Genomic DNA, 23,352 nt, shown 5'->3' on the forward strand with positions numbered 1-23,352 from the left:
TGAAATGTATTTTTAAACAAAATATAGAAAGTGTTGCAACATCTTTGAATTAATAATATCAGTATATATATCTGCTTTTAGATAACTGCTCGTGTAAATATTTCACATCAAACTTGCTTTTATCAAAGCACTTTCGTTTTAAGCCCGTAGCTAAGCTTTATTAGACAAAATGGAGGGAGAAAGTGGGTCAAAATTGCGAAGTTTTTTGCCCAATATTTTGCCACAATGAAAGTATAAAGCTACAAAGTGTGAGTAAAACTGATACTTAATATTTGATATTAATGAATTACAAAAGTATACTTATTTTGCTGTGTCTTTATTTCTGTGGGGTCGCGTTGACTTTCGCGTTCAGGGATGGGCATGTGGGAGGTCAACCACTTTTGTTTGTCGAGGGGCCACGTTTCGTTTCGTCCTTAAACTAGTTTCAGCATCCCGAATAGCACTGTAAACAGTTCATTGATATTGCGTGGGCTATTTTTGGTCACAGTTAGCTGAAAATCAATTTTCGATGATTGAATATGAGGCAAATTTTCTTATTGAAAAGGTCGGTGTTACGTGTGACAATGTTGTTCATATGGTGAATTATTTTCAGTCAGTTATTTTAGGGTATTTAGACCAATTATTTAAATGTTTATCAGTATTAGGGGTTTATCCACTTTTCTAAATTTATTTATATTTATTTAATTTTTTCAGCTACCCATTAAATGTATTTTACATAATTTTCTGGCAAAGCAGTATCAAATTTGACAGTTTAAAAAATCTGGCTAATAGTATTTAGTTAAGCTTTATGTGATTATTCATTTATGAATATAAGCATTATTTTGTTACGTAAATTCATTGTGATCTTGACCTTTATTCTAAATTTATCTAATACATGTCCTTGACCTATATTTTAAATTGGTCAATAAACATTTCAGATCAATTTTTATGTGTGCTATGTACAGCATTTTCTATGATTTTATAGTTGTAGTTGATATGTCCTTTAGTGCCAAAGTTGACATAAGATTGATTCATTAGTTTTGTGACCAGAGATTCAGTTTCTTTTTTCACTTTTAGATTTTATACAATTGGTTTTAATGAAATTTACCAAGTAACTTCTTTATCAAACTAGCCACATTCTCTGCTTTAGGGGCAGTAGATTCATAGGCCCCTTTCACATCATGATGATTACCTATCTATATGGCAACGTTATGACTGGTCCTTAGTTTCACAGTTGAGTCGAGTTTTCTTATAGATATCTGTTGGGACCAATCAAAATAAAGTTCTGTTGTGGTTTCAGACATTCAGTTTCACTTATGGCCAGTAACAGAATGGAAACAGAAGATAAGGAGACTCAGTTTGAAGAAGATATGCAAATCAAAGAAGAGCCCCCTGATGACAGCGAGGAGGTAGACTATGCAGTGTCCAAGATGGATAACAAGGATGAAAGTCAAAGTGGTAAGATTGGGGTTTCAGTGAATCCAGTATATTTCAGTTCTTGGTGCTCTTTCAAGAAAAAGTAACTACTGTGTTGAACTCATTTTAGAATGTGGTGGAAATTCTAGCAAGAGACATACAGACAGACAGATAGGGAGAAAGACAGATATACAGATGTGCACAGAAAAACGAGCCACTTCAACATAAATCGGTGGATTTTTTTTGTGATAGACCAAAATGTTGTATTATATTCACAATTTCATTCGAGTGCCTTTCACCTTTTTCCATAGTTGTATATGTGCGCTCCATTCATTCCTTTGTATTTTGATAAGACAAGCATATAGATTACTGGCTACAACAAAAGGAAAACTGATATGATTGAATAGTTTCTGTATGCAAGTATCAATATATGGCAATTCTTCCTGTTTGCTCTAGATGAGGAAGGAGATGGGGAGCCTCAGATGCGCCTGTTGTTGCGCCCATGGCTGGAAGCCCAGATAGAAAGTGGTGAGATTCCTGGTCTCAACTGGATAGATAATGAGAGGACGCTGTTCCGAATACCCTGGAAACATGGTGCCAAGACTACCTTCACCGCCACAGATGGACTCATATTCAAAGTAATTTTTAATGTGATAGTGTGAAGAAAACTTTTTTTTAATGTGAAAAAATATTTTTTTATGATGAATTTAATAAGACTAACAGAAAAAAAATGTGTAAAAGAAAGATGGCATATTAAAGTAAACTTTCTGATAAAATATTATAAAGGCGACTGCCTTCGGATCAGATTATCTATATTCAAGCAAGATGTGAAAATGTTTTCAACTGCAGATAGTAAGCAGTTGATGGTTGACTTGAGCCATCTGGCAAAGACCTCATGAAGGGGACAGTCTTCATAGGAATTATTTAAAGGGATAATAACTCTTAGTATGAGATCTATATTTCACAATAAAAACATTGTGAATAACTCATAGAAATATAATATATTCTGTTTTACCACAAATACGGCAGTTATAGCTATTATTCTGATGTCTGAGCTTGTCTGCGTACCACGTGACCTCCATTGATGGCTATACTCTGTTATAATCTCTTAAGAGATTTTAACAAAAAACCAAACTTTTTAGAAAAAAACCAGGGACTAACTTTGAATGTAAAAATGGATTCATTTACCATCGGTAAGTATGGGAAAATTGTTGTTTACTCCAGGAAAATTCATTTTTTGGCCGAAACGAAGAGTTATTATCCCTTTAATGATAAACATTGTTAATCAGTGTAAATCCAGTGAAAGATAAATAAGATATATATTCATATATATATATATCAACTGTTAACTATCAACTGCTTATTAATCTTCATGAATTGTCATTTCGTGATATTTTCAGAAATGGTCAATCCACACTGGAAGGTTCCATGATGGGGAGGACCCAAACTATGCCATGTTAAAGACCAGGCTGAGAATGGCCATTAATAAGGCACCAGATATTGAAGAAGTAAAAGAGCTGCGGAATAAGGAAGGCGACAGTCAGTTTAAAGCCTTCAGATTCCTGCCAAATCCAAAATGTGGTGAGTGTCGAGTGGTTATCCTGTGTGGTTTTTCATAACTTTTAAAATAGAATTTTATTTTATTATATTTTTTTCATGAAAAAGCAGTTTGTTTGATAGTTTTAGACTTGAGGAGGTAATTTAAACTTAGGCAAAATTTTGTATTGCCTTCTTTACTTGCCAGTGGGCAGTTCTGAGAAATGGTTAAATCTTACCATTTTCAGATTTATTGTGCCAAAGTCATTTTCATGAGTATCCGTTATAGCTGTCCAATCCCCATCCTTCCCCCATTTTATAAGTTTTCTCTAGAAACATGAAAATTTGAATGACTTCTGTAGGGTACATCTTTTCTCCCCTTTTGGTCAGGGCTGGGTGATCAATCTGCCTTTTTATGATAGAATATGAAAGCAAAGGGGTGGGGGGTTGCTTTATGTTTCTGATGACGTTGATGATGATGATGGTGATGTATTTATCTTAAACATTGAAAATATCATAGTAATATAGCAGCAAAATATTTACACCAAGCAATGCAATTGCCATTGCTTGAAGCTCAGTAAAAGACATCTCCAGGTTAAACTCCCTGTCTAATAAATAACACCAAATGAATTATCATTTATGAACCATCAACTTTTTCGTGAAATTTCAATCACTATTTGATTGATGTTTGACTTAGGGCTAAAAAATGCATGCTGTCAGTTGACAAGGATCCCATCTTAAAATAACCAGGGATATTGTTATTCAGGATATTAGTATTAAACTGTTTGGTACCATTCGAAAGAAAAAAAAAAAGGTTTCTTTGTTGGTTCCTGACTCCTGAACTTCTCTTGATTTATGATATCCAAGGCGTAATCAACCTTTTTCTATTAAGGTTTCTTCCAACAGGAAACATTTATACCGAAGGTTGGAGGTTGACCCTTTTTTAATCTTCAGTGAGGGCATATTCAGTTTAAAAAAAGTGTTGGTCTAAACTGATCTTCTCTTATGATGGTGCTATCTTTGAGTCGGACAAGAAGTAGTGACGCTGTTGTGACTGCGCACGTAATTTTTTTGGCAGATGTATCCACAGCACTTTTATGACTTTTATGAGAGAAGAGTGAAGATGGGATCTTTAGTTAACTGCTGCAGGTGAGACGTGAAAGTCTGGGCTCACCATAGCATGTGAAATATTTTGCCGGTGGTTAAAGATAATATATTTTGGATTCTGAAAATTGGGAAAAACAGTTTGGCCAAAGTTGTGTCGATATGATGCATAATATCAAAAACAAGATTTCACTTGGCCAATATTAGAATTTAAAAGAGGAAGTATTTCATTAGACCACTTGATACCTTTGGGGTGTTTTAAAATAGATATTTTTATGAAGAGACATTTCTTTGCTTTTGCCAAGAGCAGATTTGGCTGAAATTCTTTAGCCTATTGGTTAAAAGTAAAATTATGCTAGGGTGAGTCCAGCTACAGTTCTCTTCAGTATTGTATACTATGTGGGATAGCCTGAAAACTTGTAGTTTTTGAATAATTGAAATTTCTGTTTGCATAAATCATTACTTTAATGCATGCTGATGAACATATTTTTCAAGTGAGTTGCAGGATTGGTTTTCATTTGTCCATAATAAGAGGCAAAGGCAGGGTACTTTATTTTGAAGTTTGAAAAAAAATTATTTTCCTCTTTAAAGGCCGTTTTCTAAAACAGTGACAAGTCTTTGCAATGATTTTTGTTACCATTAGCCAGAAATTACTTTTGATCTTTGGACTGGTTTATTTCCTTTTACTTGCGTAAAAGTTTCTTATCAGCAATCACATCTTTTTGAGCATTATGGATGAAAAATGGGAGTGGGTTAAGTAGTCAAAAGATTGTTTGGAATATGAACCTTTTTTTCTGATACAAGTGCTAGTTTGAATGCACATTTTGGGAAAACTTGAATCCGTTACTAAAGCTTGTAGAGAAGTTTTAAGACTGCTTAAATATTCATGGCTATGTTATACAGCTGAACTTTTTGGGGCTATAACTAGGTTTAGAGCACCATTGTCTATCACCTTGAATAATAATGATAAAAGTGTAATAAAAAACAAAAAAAAAACAAATTTATCACATTGACCATTTACCATAATAGTATCTTGTGCTGGTCTTTCTGTGAATTGTTAAAGAACTTGATGTGAATTTGTTTGCAGGTCAATCCCCATTCACCACCAAAACTTCAGTGTATATGCATTCTCCACCCAGTTATAACAAGAAGAAAAGAATATCTTCCAAAGACGTGAAGTATCAGCCCCCAGCCACTAGTAAGAGGTTTAAATCAGCAGGCAGTAATAAGCCAGGATCAGTATCGGTGTCAGGGATGTCTGGAATTGATACGCTCATAGCTGCTGCAGGTAAGGGTGAAGAAAAAAACGTGTAGGGGCATTAAAAATACACTGGTAAAGGTACTGAAAAATGACTTGTTAAGGTAGCAAAAAATATATACTCGTGAGGGTACTGTAAAATATACTCCTCTGATAGTTTACTCATTTTGTATTTAATAATACCACTGAAAGGTTTGATGAAACTTATCCAATCTTTTTTTTTTTATTCTTACCCTCCAGAATCGAATGTCACACTAGCAGCCTCCAGTTCCAGTGGTCATTTGTAAAAAAACTCAAGAGTTCCTTCAAAACGATAGGTCAATATATGGCAATAAAAAAAAAATAATAAAACAACAGAATGAAGATTTGATGAAATTTTTTATGTTAACCTCATGGTTGTATGTGTATTCCAGGTGTAACAGCCAGTCAGATGAGTACAGAAGAGGACCACATTGGTGGACCTACGTCTAGTCCACTTGATAGAGCCAGTCCTAACAATGACAAGTCTTTGCCTCAGCAACAGCTTCATGTGCCAAGTGTCCAGCAGCAATCCCTACAGGTGCCTGGTGTCCGTGTGCAAACACTGCAGGTGCCTGGTGTTCAGCAGCAGTCACAACAGGTGCCTGGCACCATGGTTCAACAGCCACAGGTGCCTGGTGTTCAGCAACAGCCAGCAGAGAAACCCGATACAGATACAGCATCACTGCTGCTCCAAGCCGCACAGTACACTTCCCATGTGTCAGTGGCATCGGCTGGTCATGTCCAAAGTCGACCAATTGTCCAGGTAGCCATGAGTGGTCAAACTGGAGGTCAGCAAACAAGGTTTCAGCTGCCCAGTGGAGAAATAGCCATAAGGATACCAGGAGATTCTTCCCAAGGTCAAGGTCACAGCCTGCCAGGCACATCAGACCCCCAGTTATACTTAGTTAACAATGCAGCGACATTACAGCAGACAGCAGCAGTAGCCGGCAACAGCACAATGTTTGTTAAGAGCCCTGCACTTAAACCGGGCACTACCCAGGGAACATTCACTGTTCCTTACCACAAATCATCAGCTGCAACTTCCTTGAGTAGTGCAGGTGTCAGTATGACCCCAACCACTGCTCATGTTAATGCACCCCTGACCACCCTCCCTTTAAACACCCCCATCCTAGGGAGCAGAGTCCCCAGTGGTGCACATACTGACCGTCCTGTAGTGGTCAGTCCGGCCAGTGTCCAAGGGGGTGATAAACAGGTGGTCAGTCAAACCAGTGTGTATCAAGTTAACAGAGCAGCAGGCGAGTCCTTTGTTTATGCCACCAGGCGGTCTTCAACTCAGTCTGCCCTGCAGAAAGCAATTCTCAGGAAACAGAGGGCCAACGAGACTGTGGAATATGGGGCTCAGCCGACAAAGCAGCGGAAGCAGTCTGAAGGGAAGGGGACGGAATATGTTGTTTCTCAAGGTTCAAAATCTGCAAGACACCTAGAAGGACAAGGAGCCCCAGTTTCTGCTAAGTCTGCTATGAGAGACAATGCAGTCACTTCTCCCACAGAGAAAAATGGCTTTGTTTCTACCTCTTCAGTCAAATCCAAGTCCAAATCCTCTGACAATTGCGGCTTTACGGAGATATGCGACATGTCAACGCAGACGGAGATGACGGGAGAAGCATTAGAGGCCATACTTTTGGAACATGCTCAGTTAAAATGCAGATTTGCAGACACAGACAAGTTACGCAGGGAGTTATTCTTAGAACATGTCCTGTCGTCTGATAAAAACATAAAACGCTACACAGGACTGCCCACACGAAAGATTCTAGATGGAGTTTTTGATATTTTGGACACACCAGATGTAAGAAAAAGATACTGGAATGAAAGTCAATTGTATCCAGTGGAAAGTCCAGTGAAAAATGCAGAATGCCAGACACCTGTGGCTCCATCTAAAAAGGAAAATCAGCCAGTGAACTTGGTACAACAATCAGGGCTGACCAATCAGGCTGAAGCTGTGCCTCCCCTGGTGACCTCTGGTGGGGAACCTGGTATAGAATCCACAGGGAATCAGAGAGGAAAACGAAAGAGAAAGGTTCCCCAAAAGCATGTACCATCATCTCTGGTGAACAATGTCAATAGTGTAATGACTGGTGATTTACCCGGTAGTACTGTGCCACAATATCATGTCAACACCAAGGCCACAAAACCAACCTCAGATTGGCCAATTCTCAGTAACTATGAACAGTTCTTATTGGCAATTATAAGGTTTCGGCTTGGTCTCGTGGCGTTTATGATAGGCGATCTGTTTGGGATTTCAGATCAGCAATCCTCTCGGACTTTTTCTACGTGGGTAGTGTACATGTACAAGGTGATGGGACCGTTACTCAAATGGCCATCACGACAACAAATTCAGCGTTTCTTACCTGAGGCTTTCAAGGAGATTAACCCTCAAACCCGGGCTGTGATTGACAGCACAGATTTAGTGTTTGAGGGACCCCAAAGACCTAAAAAGAAAAAAGGGGGAAAATACCTCGATAAAGTGAATTACACACCAAACACCAAACTGAAGGCTTTATTAGCAACAACTCCATCAGGAGCATTCACTTTTGTGTCACAACTATGGGACAAAAAAGTATCAAATGCGCACATGGTCCAACAGAGCGGTCTGTTGGACTTGATCGAGCCAGATGACAACATAATGGGCAGTCATGATTTCCCGGTGGATGCGCTCATGGAGAGCAAAAAGGCAACAATGTCAAGGCCTCATATACGCCTCAAGACCAACAAGTCTTACAGGTGGAGGGCAGGAAAATCGCTGTCCCATAAGGAGATCATAAAGAATCGTAAAGTCAGCCAGCTTCAGACTGTCACAAAAAAGGCACTGCAGAGGTTGAAAGGTTACAGGATGTTGCGTCACGTGATTCCCAGGAAGTTGAAGGATATCTCCCATGAGATGTTGGTGTTGGGAGCAGTCCTGTCCAACTTTTCGCCTCCTATTGTGAAATGATCAACCAATTTTTACATTCATAGTTATGTCTTTGTTATCAAATTTCACCCACGAATTTATGAGATTTGGGTGTAAGGAGAGTCTTAATTCAACTTCTTTATACCTTTTGTCCAACATTTGCCCTTTGACTTGCTTCCTTTTTTTTCTTCCTTTTTACTAAGGTCAAAATAATATCATTCTTCAAAAATGGAAATGGAGTGAAGCCAGACATGTCTTATACAGATTGAAATGGTAGACATAAGCAACCTTCCTGTCACAAATAAAATAACATGCAGTACATATATCAAAATGCACTTGAGATTGAACTGTAATAATTTGCAGTTCAAGCTGTTAATTTATTTGAAAGTCAATTTTTTATACTTGCATTTACTGTAATTTATATACTATACAATATGGTCAGTTTAAATGGTTAAGTTGTATCATATATACATTTGGTTGCATTGTTGAAAGATTTGCATAGATTTTCATTTTTACCACTAAAAATTCTGAATAGATGTCTCCTTAACAAAAGGGTTGTAAAGGTAGTGCAGATCTAGCTCAAGCAAAGTCTGATATTTTTCATATTGATACAATTATTGGAGTATAATGTAAGAGATGATGCAAAATTCTATTGAACACGCTGTATTTTCAGCCCATTATTGTAAGCTCATTATACCCGGACTTCACTTTTCAGTTCCTCAGTAACTAACCTTAAGTGGCTGCATTTTCTAGACCCATTTTTACCTTTGCCATAGCCAGTCTTTTAAGTTATACATTAAATCTTTTTTTTTTTTTTGACTCACTTGTTTTGTTTCTTAGTATAAGGAACCTTGGAAAGGTCCAAATTACATCAGTAATATATGTTAAACATAGCAGGTTCAAATGGTATTATGATCATTGGTCAATTTTATTTTAATATGACCCCCCCCCTCCCCCCACAACCTCCTTTACCTTCAGTTTGAAAGTAGTTTATTGTTAGATTAAAACATAATGAAATATAGGGCACATTTTTCATTTTACTCTATATGGACAATGTTTGTCAGATTCATTAATATAGAGAAATTCATCCATTATATTGGGAATTAAAAGTTAAAGAACATTTCAAACATGTTTTGGGATGTGGAGAAATTTTATCCATTTAATTTAAGTTTGAAGAATATTTCGCTCCTTGCTATGAAGTGTGAAGAAACTTAACCCATTTTATGCAAATTATTTCAGCCTTTGTTATATTTGTCATTTTCATATAGGCACATTGCCATAGTTTAGACAGTCTGTCAATGATTCATTTATAGTAAGTTGTGAAGAACATCCGCCAACCACTGAGGAAAATTGCCTTTTGAAAACTTGAAAAATGAAAGGAATATAATATCGACTTTAAGGTATGGTAAGATGTGGTGATAAAATGATAGTGCAAGACATAATCGAAGAAATTGAAAGGAGCTTTAATTTGAAGCACCTGTAGAAGTGTGCTGTAATAGTGTTATGTGCTTCTTTGGCATACATAATGGAAAGATAAGAGAATTGATGATAAAGATGCAAGAGTGGCAAATGTAAGTAAAATGAAGCATGAAGTCATATTTTTTAAGAGGTGTGAGTATAGATCTGCCAAAATATTAAAAATTAATTTTTTTTATTTGATTATTATTTTTTTAAAATACATAGATGTCAACTTTTGTTTTTGAAACAATGAACTTGACTATTTGATCTAAACATCTGTTATGTTGCCATTTTATTCAGGAATAGGCCAGTAAGAAAGAGAACTATTATGCCAGTACATTTATATTGAAATAGGCTTTATATAAATATATACATGTATTTATGCAGGGAGTAGTTAGAAACATGTTTATCTTAGAGAAATCTTGACTGTGTGATTCCCAGAAAATATCTCCAGATATATATATAAAATAATGATTACTCATAATATTGTAAAGAAGTACAAAAAGCAATATGGATTTCAACAAAGAATATTCTAAATGAATGAAAATGACAATTAATTGTAGTATGGACCTTGGTATCTGTAAAATTATATACACAATAGATTGAAAAAGAATGGTGATTTACTTCATAGTCAAGTATATTGTATTTGAAACAGTCAGGATTGCATATTAACCAGGTACAATAATCTATAATGGAAAGATTGTCTGTTATAATGAGGATTTTCATTGCTATTTTTATTTATTTATTTATTTATTTGATTGTGTTATACTGCTATGCAAAGAATTGGGCTTGATCATAGCCAAGTCTTAAAGACAACTTAGGACCATCTTTTTCATTTCCACATTTTCATGGATAATTCTTGCTGTGCATATGGAGATTTGAAAATGAAGAAGTTGCCAACTATTGGGACTAAACCTCAGGAGAGCTTAATAGTAGATACTATTAGGTAGTGTTTTTGTCCTGATTGTTAATTTGTATAATTAGAAAATGGATATCAGCTGTCTGTGTCAGCACTGAAGACAAAGTAACAAATTTTCACTCAATTGATCAATTGTGGATAAATAAAGACGAAAGCACCTGTAAGGTAGATGATGTACATATTAAATATTAAGTAAATTGTATTGGTAGATGATTATATATATAGAGAGGAGTGATTCCTCATATTATTTGTATATAGAGAGGCATTGTGTGTATATAGTTTGGGCTATTTGTGTTAAGAACATTGTTTTCATAGTTATTGAATGGCATTTGTGTTGATGAAGTCTGCTTTAGTTCCCCACCCCTGTATTAATGTATTGTAATGGATTGAGAGATCATAATGTATGGGGCTATTTACAAACATTTCTTGGATTTTGGATATCACCAAATCATTGTTGTCTGGATTACAGATTCATAATGTAATCCAGTGAACAGCTTTCAATAATCGAGGCATCACAAATGATCCTTTTAAAATTATGATAGGGGGCGTCTCCCAGCTCTTAGTGTTGGGCCATGATACACGTTTGATCACAGAATGTTTGAGCAAAACAAATGCTTAGGCTGCTAAGAAGTGTTATTAATATTGTGATGTGGATACTACTTGGAACAATTGTAAAATTGGAAATGCGTTCTTTTGTTTGTAACATGGCCACTGTGACAGTTATTGTAATTACTGGATTTTTTCAATGGGCAAATGTTATTAAACTTTCAGATACATAATTTTGTAATCAAAATATATTTCTATATGGCATTGGCGGTGCTTTTACTGCATGGAATAGAACCGTAGTGTAACCTGCTTATTAATTTTGTTGCTACCACTCAAGGGATGTTTTTATTTTTAGAAATTATGACTAAAAAATACAGTATCTATAAAATTTGAAATTTTTCCCCATTGAAAAGATTGAATAATTATCCTAGTTCAGGTTCCCTGAAGAAGTCTGTGTGTGTGTGTTTTGTCCAGTTAGGGGTTTGATTTTTTCATTCTTTTATTATGTACAGACACAGATGTGTCTGTACATATAGCCGTCACCTGCGTCTGTCGTCGCCGTTGCCGTTGCCGTTGCCGTTGCCGTTGGCGTGCACTTTTACCGTAAACACGATAAGTGGAAAACAGTTTTACGTTTTGACTTGAAACTTACAGAACTGATGAATATTCATAATATTCAGGTCAAGTTCGAAAATCAGCATGATCGGGCCATTTTTAGGGAAGTTATGCTGTTTTTTCACATTTTTCAGCATATATGCAACACCGTAAACATGATAAGTGGAAAACCGTTTTACCTTTTGGTTTGAAACTTACAGAACTGATGAATTTGTATAATACACAGGTCAAGTTCGAAAATCAGCATGATCGGGTCATTTTTAGGGAAGTTTTGCTTTTTTTCACATTTTTCAGCATATATGCAACACCGTAAACACGATAAGTGGAAAACGGTTTTACCTTTTGGTTTGAAACTTACAGAACTGATGAATATTTATAATACACAGGTCAAGTTCGAAAATCAGCATGATTGGGTCATTTTTAGGGAAGTTATGCTTTTTTTTCACATTTTCTCTGATTCAATTCTTAGGCATGTTAATAGTCTCATTATTGAACTAATAAGATATGTAAAAGAGTTTTTTTACATTTCCTGCATCTTTACAACATTTTTAGTTGATTATGTAAAAATGATGGTAAACTTGTTACCGGTATTGTGTAATGAAGTGTCAAAAATGGAAATAAACACATATCATTGCAGTTTGTCAGATTCAATCATCCACTATGTTCAGAATCTCAGAATGGAGGAAATTGGACATTTAATACTGTTCTATTGATATTTTTCCCATCTCATCAATTTTCTTAGTTGGTCATATAAAAATTGCAGTAAACTGTTAATTTTGTTTTAAGTTAAAAAAGTGTTAAAAATGGAAATAAACCCATTTCAGAAAAGTGCTGTCTTGTTTACATTTTGACATTTTCAAGATGTGACTTTGAAGTTCCATGGTCCTGAAGACCTTTGCTAGTCACATTTTCGGAATATCCATGATACTACTATTTTATTATTAATAATTGATGGTCATTATGCTGTTAAACATTATGTAATATTGCATCAAAATTTGAAGAAACCCCTATTTTAGGCACTGCTCCCATGATGACCATTTAAGGAAAATCATGTCACTTACTGTTCTCAAACTTACAGGAAAGAAACATGGGACTAAAATACAGCTTCAGTAGGCAATGCATTCTGTTTGGTAATTTTTTCTGGCAGTTAAACAGTTTTTTGTGAAAATTTAATTTTTCACATATTGGCATTTTCAAGGTGTGACTTTGAAGTTCTATGATCCTGAAGACCTTTGCTAGTCACATTTTCGGAATATCCATGATACTACTATTTTATTATTAATAATTGATGGTCATTATGCTGTTAAACATCATGTAATGTTACACTAAAATTTGAAGAAACCCCTACTTTGGGCACTGCTCCCATGATGAGCACTTAAGGAAAATCATGTCACTTACTGTTCTCAAACTTACAGGAAAGAAACATGGGACTAAAATACAGCTTCAGTAGGAAATGTAGTCTGTTTGGTAAATTTTTCTGGCAATTAAACAGTTTTTTGTGAAAATTTCATTTTTCACATATTGGCATTTTCAAGGTGTGACTTAGAACCTCCACGGGCTTGAAGACCCATGCTAGTCACATTTTCTGAAGATCCATAATACGTATATTTTATTATTAAAAATTGATGGTCATTATGCTGTTAAGCATTATGTAATGTTGCATCAAAATAGAAGAAAACACAATTTTTGGTGCTGCTGCCATGATGACCATTATGGGAAAACCGTCTTACTTATGACTGTCAAACTTTCAAAAAAGAAACACAGGACTAAAATGCAGCCTGAGTTGGAAAAGCAGTCTAATTGGCTTCTTTTTCTGGAAGTTATACACTTTAGTGAAAAATTCATTATTATCGTGTTGGCATATTCATTGTGGGACTCAGACCTCCCATGGACATGAAGCCGAATGGTAATCAAATTTTCTAAATGCCCATGCTATTTATAGTCAATAATCAAAAATTGGTGATAATTATTTTATAATTTATTATGTAATGTTACATCAAAATTGACAAAAATCTTTTTGCACTGCTACTGCAAACATTATGAAAAGAAAACTGTGTTACTTATTATTATTTTTAACTTACAAGTATGATTTTTAGGATTGGCATGCAGTTCAAATTAGAAAGCCAGCTCAATTGGGTTATCTTTTATCATTGAATTCATGCTATTTTGTGTGAAATTTTCATTTTTCTCATTCTGGCACTTTTAAAGTATAAACTTGAACTCTGATGGGCCTGAAGCCTTATGCTTTTACTTTCGTTGGTGTTACCTGTTGTGCATAATTAAAATTTGATGTTGACTGTGCAGTTAAACATAATGTATTATTGCATCAGAATTGGTAGTCTCCTATTTTGTGCATTATTGTTATGTGCTTTTCTTAAGATGTGACTTATGGGCCTGAAAGATCTTTGAGAAGGTCAGTCTGTAAATTTCCCTTGGGTATCACTTAGCTAAGTTATAAAATCATTTGCCTAATTAATAGGCCATTAAATGAGATTACATAAAGCACACTTGTTGATATTTCCCTGTAAACTGCCAAAGGTTAAGCTCTCTGCTAGATAAATAATAAGGAAGCAGTGATAATTATACAGGTAAATTATGCAGGTAATTATATATATATATATATATATATATATATATATATATATATATCAAACTTGAAGATTGAAAGTTTGAATAGCAGCTTCATTGGAATTATATTTACCTCAGGCTCTGCCTAGGAGGTTATGGTTTGTCTGTCATCAACATAACTCAAAAGTTATGGACCGATTTTGCTGAAATTTTCAGGAACTGTCAGAAGTGGGCCAAAGAGGACAATGATTAGTTTTTGGTGGTGGTCTGGCTCAATAATCAATCAATAATAATCAACAATTGCTGCCTTGGCAGAGGTCTGCACTCTCGGAGTGCTTTTCTAGTTTTGTTATGTTTCCTTTATAATTTTTTCTCAAACACTGCATTTGTGACTTTTAACTCTCATCCACCTGAGACTCTGCACATTTTCTGTATTTCCACATAAGCAGTTGTTTTTTATGTCTTTAAATAAACATAATAATGTAATAAAATGTAATATTATTTTATGCACTATCATCATTTTTCAAATATTGAGACTTTCATCATGTGACTTTGGTCTCTCATGGTCCTGAAACTGTAATCTTATTTAAGGGGTGGATTGAGACCATCTTCTCAGTCCTCCGGAAGACAGTGAGGTTATTAAGTTTATATTGACTGGTATCTTTTTTTCTATTGGAAGACCATCAAAATGGAGGATGGATCAACATAGATACTTTGGAATACTGTCAGAAAATATCTCAGGGTCCGCTCCTGTTATTGACCATGTTACCTGTTGTGCATGATTAAAATTCAATGTTGACTGATAGTGCTATAATAAGCATTATTTATTTTTGCATCAAAATTGACAAAATGACCTTTTTTGCATCTTTATTTTCTGTTTTTTGTCTGTACATTTGACAGCTTTGCTGCCTTGTTCTTTGACACTACAACTGGAGAAATCAATCTATACATTTCAACGTCTTTGTGATAATTTACTGAAGTTGATGTTTTATACACAGTTGCAGCTAGTCTTTTCTATTGCATTTGTCTTACGTTGCTACCTCAAATGTTCATTATAAATGATACCAACCCTCACACACTGATAAATTTCAGAAAGTGAAATTGCACAGCAGGTTGCAATGTGAAGATCATGGTTCATTAGGTCATTTACCGGACCTAAACTTCAGGATCATTGATCATGGCTTTAATAAAGAATTAATGAAGTTAAAGGGATAACAACTGTTCATTTTGGCCATAAAATGAATTTTCCTGGGGTAAAAAGCAGTTTTCCCATACTTACCAATGGTTAATGAATCCATTTCTACATTCAAAGTTAGTTCTTGGTTTTTTTCTAAAAAGTTTTTTTTTTTTCTGTAATAATCTCTTAAGGGATTATTATAGAGTATAGCCATCTATGGAGGTCACATGGTCAGATGGCAAGCACAGATTTCAGATGTATTGCTGTAACTGCTGTGGTAAAATAGAATAATTTATATTATATTTCTGTGAGTTGTTCACAATGTATTAATTGTGAAATGTAGATCCCTACGAAGAGTTGTTATCCCTTTAAATTTTATGACATATTTGAACATGTTTTCTCTGGCTGTTTCATTTCCACCGTCAGGAAGAAATTCTTAGCATGTTGGCACAGCTTTTGCAGTGTTTGAGATGTTATATTGCTCAATACTATATTTTTCAGGATTCATGAATTATGGGCATTAAACTGTTGGCTCAGGTATTAACAGCTATTAACTGTATTCTGCGGCAGAAACTTAGAAATCAGTTTGTGGTTAGTGTGGATGTTGTTCCCTGCTAAAGCAACAAAAGGATGTTGATTTTCTTTTCATATTCTATTGTAAACCAGATTTCATGGAAGTTTTTTAAAAAGTTTGCTGGAGCATAAAACTTCATTTAAATTTGATTGTTATTATCTAGACCCCTGACTTTGTTTGAGATGCTAAGATTTAGAGTTAGGATTGACACATTTAAGCATATGTTATTATTTTTGTTGCACTGGTATATTTTGTATTCAATATTATATTCTGTAGATAGATGTCAATAAGATTTATATTACTGCGTATGGATGCAAGGGTCAAACTTTATTAATTTTCGTTCATTTTCAGTAACCGGGATATATATATATATATGATGATAAAGAATATTCTTTTCTGTAGTGAATAAGAAGGCTACAGTTTGATTATGATGATAGATGAGAATTCGGAGGTGTATATAGTAAAATAACAAAAAATGAGTATGACATAAAATAGAATATTTTGCAGCTTCCCTGTAAAAGGGATATTTCAGGTTGCCAATGTTATTGACATGGTGTATCTAGGATATGAGGCAAGGGGCTCATTCTTCTTCCCCCCCCCCCCCTTCCCATCAACAGGGGCAGATTCTTCTATTTAGAATTTGAAGAGGTGGAGGGGGTTCGGTGCTCAGCTGAATGCATCTTTGATGCATTTTTGTGATGATTTACCAATAGTACCCCCAAGTTTTAACAAAATAAGTTGAGACTGAAAATTGGTCTTGATTTTTTTAGCCAAAATTTAGTTCCACTTCATTTCTGGTTAAATCGTAGTTATTATTTAACACAAAGTAGCTGTTGGACTGTAGTGTCAGCTATGTCTTGACCATTATTTAACAGACACAATATTTCATATAAGTAGACTTGGTTTTGTCTAAATGTTGAGACCAACTTTTGGTGTGAACTTTACTTTGCAAAACAGGCCTCAGATAATCAAAATTGGTAATGGAATATGTGGTCAGTATGGACACATTAGTATGGCATTGGCAACTGGTAAAATGAGTAGAATATTTAAGGTAAAAGAAATTCTTTGTTATAATTTTGAAGGCCAGTAAATTTATTGTTGTTTATTGTTATTCTTGTTGGTAATAATTTTGGGTTGCACTTGTGAGAGTTGATATTGAAATATGACTAGAGTTCGTAAATTCTTTGCAGAGATCATGTAACAGTTGATACCGTATGGAAATAAATCACAGAGTTGCTGAATGAAATTTATTGTCTTGTTAATTCTGATTTTTCTGGCAGAATATTGTCATCTTTTCTTTTGGGGTCAATTTTTAAAAAGCTGTTGTGTAATTATTCAATTTCCTACTATTCAAAAGTGTAAAAAGGGGAAAAAGGGTTTAAAATAATAATGAAAATAATATGAATAAAAGTGAAACACTTGAAACACAACATTTAGATTATTTAATAAATAAATTAAAACTGTCTACGAATTTCAAAACCCCAGTTATTCTAAATGTTGTATTTATTGTTTTTTATTGCAAAGAAGAAGGTTACTCATTATTCAGAATTGCCTAAGCAAAGAGAGAAAAAGGGAATGGCCGGACTTGGAAAGCCTGAGGATTATCGAAAGTCCTTTGAACTAATCTAAGCAGGGTTTACAAATGGAAATAGATGGTCCCAGAAAAGTAATATTTTGTGATGAAGGCTGAAGATAAAAGTATGCTTGACTTACAGAGATTCAACTGAACCCAGCACAAATCAGAGTATTTTTACTTTCAGGGAGGGGGCAATCAAGTGGACATGTAAGCACCAGTGAAGAGGAGGAAGATGACTGCAAACTTGATGTGTTGGAGCAAAGGTTCCCCCTGCTGGAGCCAAAGTCTGAAAAGACGGAAGGAGGCTGTGGATTGCTGGAACAAACCTCCCCCTTACTGGTGCCAAAATCTGAGACCAGCAGTCTGCTCAACACCGAGTGTTGTGATGAAATGAGTCTACATCAGCCAGCACTGTTGGCAGAAAATGGTAGTGGCAGTAATGGCGACAACCAGGAGAAATCAATAATAACCCTCGCTGTAAACCAGGTTCCAGTGACTTCAACTTATTTAAGTGAAGAAACAATGGGTGATAAACGTCAGAGGACTGATGAATCTAAAAGTGAAAATTTGATGAAAAGCTTTTGCCCTAGTTTCATGAAGCCACAGTCTGTAGATGTTCCAAAAGTAGCACATTCTCCAGGCCTGCCCATTTCTGACATACCTAAAACTGTTGAAAGTGAGACTGATATGCAACAATCACAAGATGACAGTGATCAAAAGTCAAACACACTGAAGAGAAAACCAGAGACCAAAGAAATGAATTGTCAAAGTACTGAGATGACTGTAAGCTCAAAAATATTCCCAAGTAATCTTCAAAGAAAAAACAGGACTCTATATTCATTTTTGACGACAGAGGATGACCCTAAAGAAGATAGAAGGCCTCGCATATTGAGAAAGAAGCCAAAGATATATGTGATCCTGCATCAAAAAACTGCATTGAAACCAGATTCAATATCTCAGCCAGTGCAGTCACTATTAGTGGACAATAATTCTCCAGTCACAGTACAGGCAGTTTCAAATGATGATACCAGTTCATCTGTGGCAGCACAGGCAATTCCAGTTAGTTGTTCCAAACATGATGATGTTGGATCTGTTGAAGGGAATATGAAAATGAACAACAGTGAAACCTCACAGTCAGAGGTGACCTCAGCAGTATCGCATAACGAAATCACAAGAAGAATTAAGAAAATACTAACAGCAAAAAATGACAAAACCAAGCTATACTTGATTTCAGACAGTGACAGTGATTTAACAAAATATGAAGTTAAAGACCCACAGATGAAAATATTGAACAGGTTCAAACCAACCACAACTATCACAAGGGACCACAGTGGCCCAGAGCCTGATCAAACCAATCCACAGCATTTCACTTATGTAAAGAGAAATATAGAGCCCGTAAAGGACATTGGCTTTCAGCTCATGGACCAACTCCAAACTGATACAAACACCCTTGCACCTAGCAAATGCATGTCCAGACATGTCAGTCAAAGTAGAGAAGGCATCTTTCCTGAAAACAAGGAAAGCATTTCCACAGTGCAGAGGGAGGGCAGTGTAGATAAGCCAGCTCAGGAAACCCAAGGTGCTGATAAACCGGAACAGGAATCACAAGATGTTGCAAAGTCTGAGCAGTTGGTAACCTGGAAGGCTGTGAAACAGACTACACCTTCAGGGAACAATGTAGCAGTATTGACTAAGGTTGCTTCAAGCAACATACCCAACCAGCCGGTGCCGGTCTTACTCATACGCAATTTGCATCAGAAAGACACCCTGCCACCATCCTTCTTGACATCCACGGAGCAAACAAACCAGACAGACACCTCCCCATTGCAAGTTTCTTTAACTGATCCCTCCAAAGATGAACCACTGCCTTTGGTGATCAGTGATGTTCGAAGCCTCTCAGGGGAAGGTCAAAAACAAGGTGTTTTGTCAAAGAGTAATCCAACAAAGGAAGAAAAGGTACTTCCAAAACATGGCCACAGTGGTGACTTAAGTGAGGCTGGAATGAAAACAAAACCAGCAGTTTCAAGTTCTGCAACGGCTCCAAGTTTTTTAGTGCATGCAGTCAGAACAGGTGGAACTATGTCAGTTGTGAAAATTATTCCAACTACCAAAAGTGTAGTGCAATCAGCGTTTTCATGTGTTCAAAATAAAGTGGAAAATCCACCAAAGATTTGGAGTAGGGCACATCCAAGAAAAGCCAAGGAGAAGGCCATAGTTAAAATACATGAGGAAGCTCAAACTAACATAAATGAAGATTCTGGAGATGATGGATCTGAAGTAAGAGATAAGGTGAGATGGTCTAAGAGTTAGTTGTTGTTGCTATTCTTCTTTTCTGCTCATATTTTATTGTCCCTTATGATTGTTAGTCTTTTTTCCCCAGCAAAAATAACTAGGGTCTCGGGAGAGAGCTTTCAAATTTTAACGTAACTATTCAAAAAAGTTGCCCATTCATAAATACATGATTATTATATGTAGTTTTTTATATTAGAATTTAAAAATGTATATTTCAATGACTTATGGTGACATTTATAAACTAATATTTGCTGAATAATGGTCCTTCTCACCCCCAGCCCATGCACACTGCTATAAACACTTTCATTAATTAGATGTGAACTATGTACATCACTAGTGTATGTCCTTGTAGTGTGGACAAATTCTGTGTAACTTGATTCAAACACAAATGGCTGTATGTAGGCAATTATGATGTCTTTACCTTCTTGTTTTAGTTGTTGGGCAAATTGGACAAGTCAGTACAATTTCCAGAGGATTCTGATGATTGCAGTCTTGTCAGCAAGGGTGACAGTAACATTCATGGTCAAGGTCAGAGCACTTACTTTACCAAGGAAGGCAATGCTCTGGCAGGTAAATTACTGAAATCTGAAAAGCAACTCAAATATATAGGCACCCGCAATTTTTTTAAAGCAATGGATTCGGGGAATTCTTACCTGTTTTGTGAAATATGCGGTCGCCTCTTGACTACAACTTATAGGCATCGTTATGCACACAGAAGATTTCCAGAAATTTGCTTGTGGATTTTGGCTCCAAAGACTTGCCGCCCAGAACATAAATTTCAAATGTGTTGCTGTGGCAAGAAAAGTATTAAAATGGGAATAGACATGTATAAAGGACACCAGACAAATTGCCAGGCCTTTGCCTCCCGTACTTCATTGATGGCAACACAAACCATCCAGAACTTTTCATGTTGGTATTGTCCAGCAAAATTCCCCACATTTTTGAAGGGAAAAAACCACTTGCAGGTGGCCCATGCATCACAACCCCCTATTTTGGTTGATCTGGCAGTGACAAAGTCTCAGAGCAAGTGGTTCCTGTGCCCTGGTTCAAATTGCTTTTTCATGGCACTCAGAGCACAGACAATTATGAGACATGCCAAGGCATTCCATAATTCAACAGACATAATGTGTCATGCAGCTTTGGAGCAACTTGCCATTATGGAAGATCCATTGGAGCAAGACCAAGAAGAGGAAGAACTGCTAAATGCTGACAGGATAGAAGTGTTGATAGCTCATGAGGAAACAACCAAGGCAAAAGAAACTGAGCTGCTAAGTGAAAATGGAGGGTTTGGGAAACAGGTTGAGGAGTCATTGGCCAGTGATGGTCCAGAAAAGGGGGAACTTTCAAGCTGCAATGAGGCGACATATGCAGAGAGCTTTGAAGACTATATAGAACAGAGAAGAACATTAATGGGAAGGAACTATGGTTATTTGTGTGTGCACTGCAATTTTAACTCCATGCGAGAAATGCCAATGAAGGTTCACATTCTGGAATGTCACCCTGGCAGAGAGGTAGTCATGGTGGATTTGCGTAGACGTCAGCGCAAGCAGTCCATGTTGGCGTATTTCTGTGAGGACAGAAATTGTGACATAGCTAGTCCTTTGATGCACTGGCATACACCAGAAGATATTTATTTCACAAAGCCTGAAAAGAAAGCAAGACAAAATCAGTTCCTGAAACCTGACATGGAATTTAGTGATTCAGCAAATGACACTGATTGTGATATTATTGTAAATGAGAGTTTGATAAAAATTGACCAAGACGAGGAAGATTGGAAAAGTTCTGAATCTCAAGAAATGGTGCAAGAAGATAGAAGTGAATCACAAGGGGTGCCACATATATATGAAACAACAAAGGTTCAGAGAAACTTTTTTTCAGATGAGAGACTATTACAGTCTTCTCTAGGTTATAAGTGTAAGTACTGTGATTACCAGTCCTTGCAAGGTATGGATGTCAAAATGCACATGTTGGATGTTCACATCAATTCCAACCCAGTAATGGTCAATTTGGATAGATTGCGGGGAAAATTAGCTAGTAAAATGTTTTTTTGTAAGAATAGAACCTGTGACATTTTCAACCTCAACAAGCATATTCACTCAAATGGACAGGTTATTTTCCAAAGTGTGGATATTGTTAGGAGAAACAGGACTAAAAAAGAAATAATACTCACCCAACCAAGAAGGAGAGATGACCGTGGGAATAACCTTAGACATGGCATTGGACCTGAAAAGGGCCTTGGTGTTGAATCTGACTCAGAAACCTTAGATTCAGGTTCAAAGGATTCTTTCCAAGAGGAGCTAAGGGCTTACACAACTTTGGGTAAAAGAAAAAGAGGGGAAGATTCAAATTCAGAAGACTCATTCCACACCATGAATGAAATAAGTGCAGAACCAACTAATCCCTTCTATTCTCTTGACTCAGCTCAAGAAATCGAGCAAGAGGGTAGACATAAATCAGAAAGGGAGGATGTGCCACATGAACATGAAGCAAAAGAGGACCAGAGAAGGTTAGGTGAAGTCGTGTCACGGTGGTCTTTAGGTTACAAGTGTTATTACTGTGATTACAAGTCTGTTCTAGGTATAGATGTCAAAAGCCACATCCTGGATACTCACTGCAATTGGGAGCCAGTCATTGTCAATTTGGATAGACGACAGTCAAGATTAGCCAGTAAAATGTACTGTTGTGAGGACAGAGCATGTGAAATTTTAGACTTCAGCAGGCATAGTCACTTAGACAGTGGAAGGGTTGTTTTCAAGCCAGTGGATGTTAAGAAAAGAAAAAAGATTAAAAAAGAAAAAACACTTACTCAAATGAGCCTGAGGCACCTGGGGAAGGACAGTGGACACAATAAAGATCTTGATATTGAGTCTGACTCAGGAAACGTGGATTCAAGAGACCTATTCCATGCCATGAATGAAATAAGTACAGAACTACCTGTCCATACCAGGGGGAGCAGCAGTTTTAATGAACCATTGGTCTATCTTGACCATGACACCAGTGGTTCAATTTCATCTGAGATATTGGAACATCAAATGAGATTACAGAGAAAGGAAGAAAAAGAAACAAATAAAAGTATGTCTGACTCGGACTTGGAGTCTTCCAAACCCCTACAGGAGGACATTGACTTTGATAGCAGCGGATGCCATACATCCGAGACCACAGGAAAATATCTCGATGGTCAAGACCCTTATGAAAAGATGCTGACCCATGCTGTCTCTCCTTTGTTTCCTTCAAGTCGTAGAAAACAAACTATCTTAAGCAGACAGGAGGTTGTAGAAGAGTTTTCAGTTGAAGGTATGGAATAAGGGCAAGGTGCTTTACTCTACCTCATGTACAGTGTATTTATTTTATCACGGCAAATAGTTACATGTTGCTTCTATGTGCAATAGACTTAATTTTTAC

The 23,352-nt window shown here is 36.2% G+C and overlaps 1 protein-coding gene across 3 annotated transcripts in view; it reads left to right on the forward strand.

Moving 5' to 3' along the window:
- The first annotated feature begins 105 nt into the window (after positions 1–105).
- LOC106175043 (uncharacterized) overlaps positions 106–23,352 on the forward strand; it is a 27,119-nt gene continuing 3,872 nt past the window's right edge. The window contains exons 1-6 of one of the 3 annotated variants that reach the window (XM_087018277.1): positions 106–248; positions 1,280–1,437; positions 1,852–2,033; positions 2,796–2,976; positions 17,843–19,947; positions 20,385–23,244. In XM_087018277.1, the coding sequence (XP_086874403.1) occupies positions 1,296–1,437; positions 1,852–2,033; positions 2,796–2,976; positions 17,843–19,947; positions 20,385–23,244 (5,470 nt within the window). In that variant the 5' untranslated portion in view covers positions 106–248; positions 1,280–1,295. Of the gene's footprint in view, positions 249–342; positions 545–1,279; positions 1,438–1,851; positions 2,034–2,795; positions 2,977–5,122; positions 5,324–5,706; positions 17,329–17,842; positions 19,948–20,384; positions 23,245–23,352 lie in introns of those variants that run through there. The other 2 variants (XM_087018276.1, XM_087018278.1) reach the window with 2 other exon arrangements.

Source organism: Lingula anatina, chromosome 7 (genome assembly GCF_051362555.1).
Source record: "Lingula anatina isolate TDL-2025a chromosome 7, LinAna3.0, whole genome shotgun sequence".
NCBI lineage: Eukaryota > Metazoa > Brachiopoda > Lingulata > Lingulida > Lingulidae > Lingula > Lingula anatina.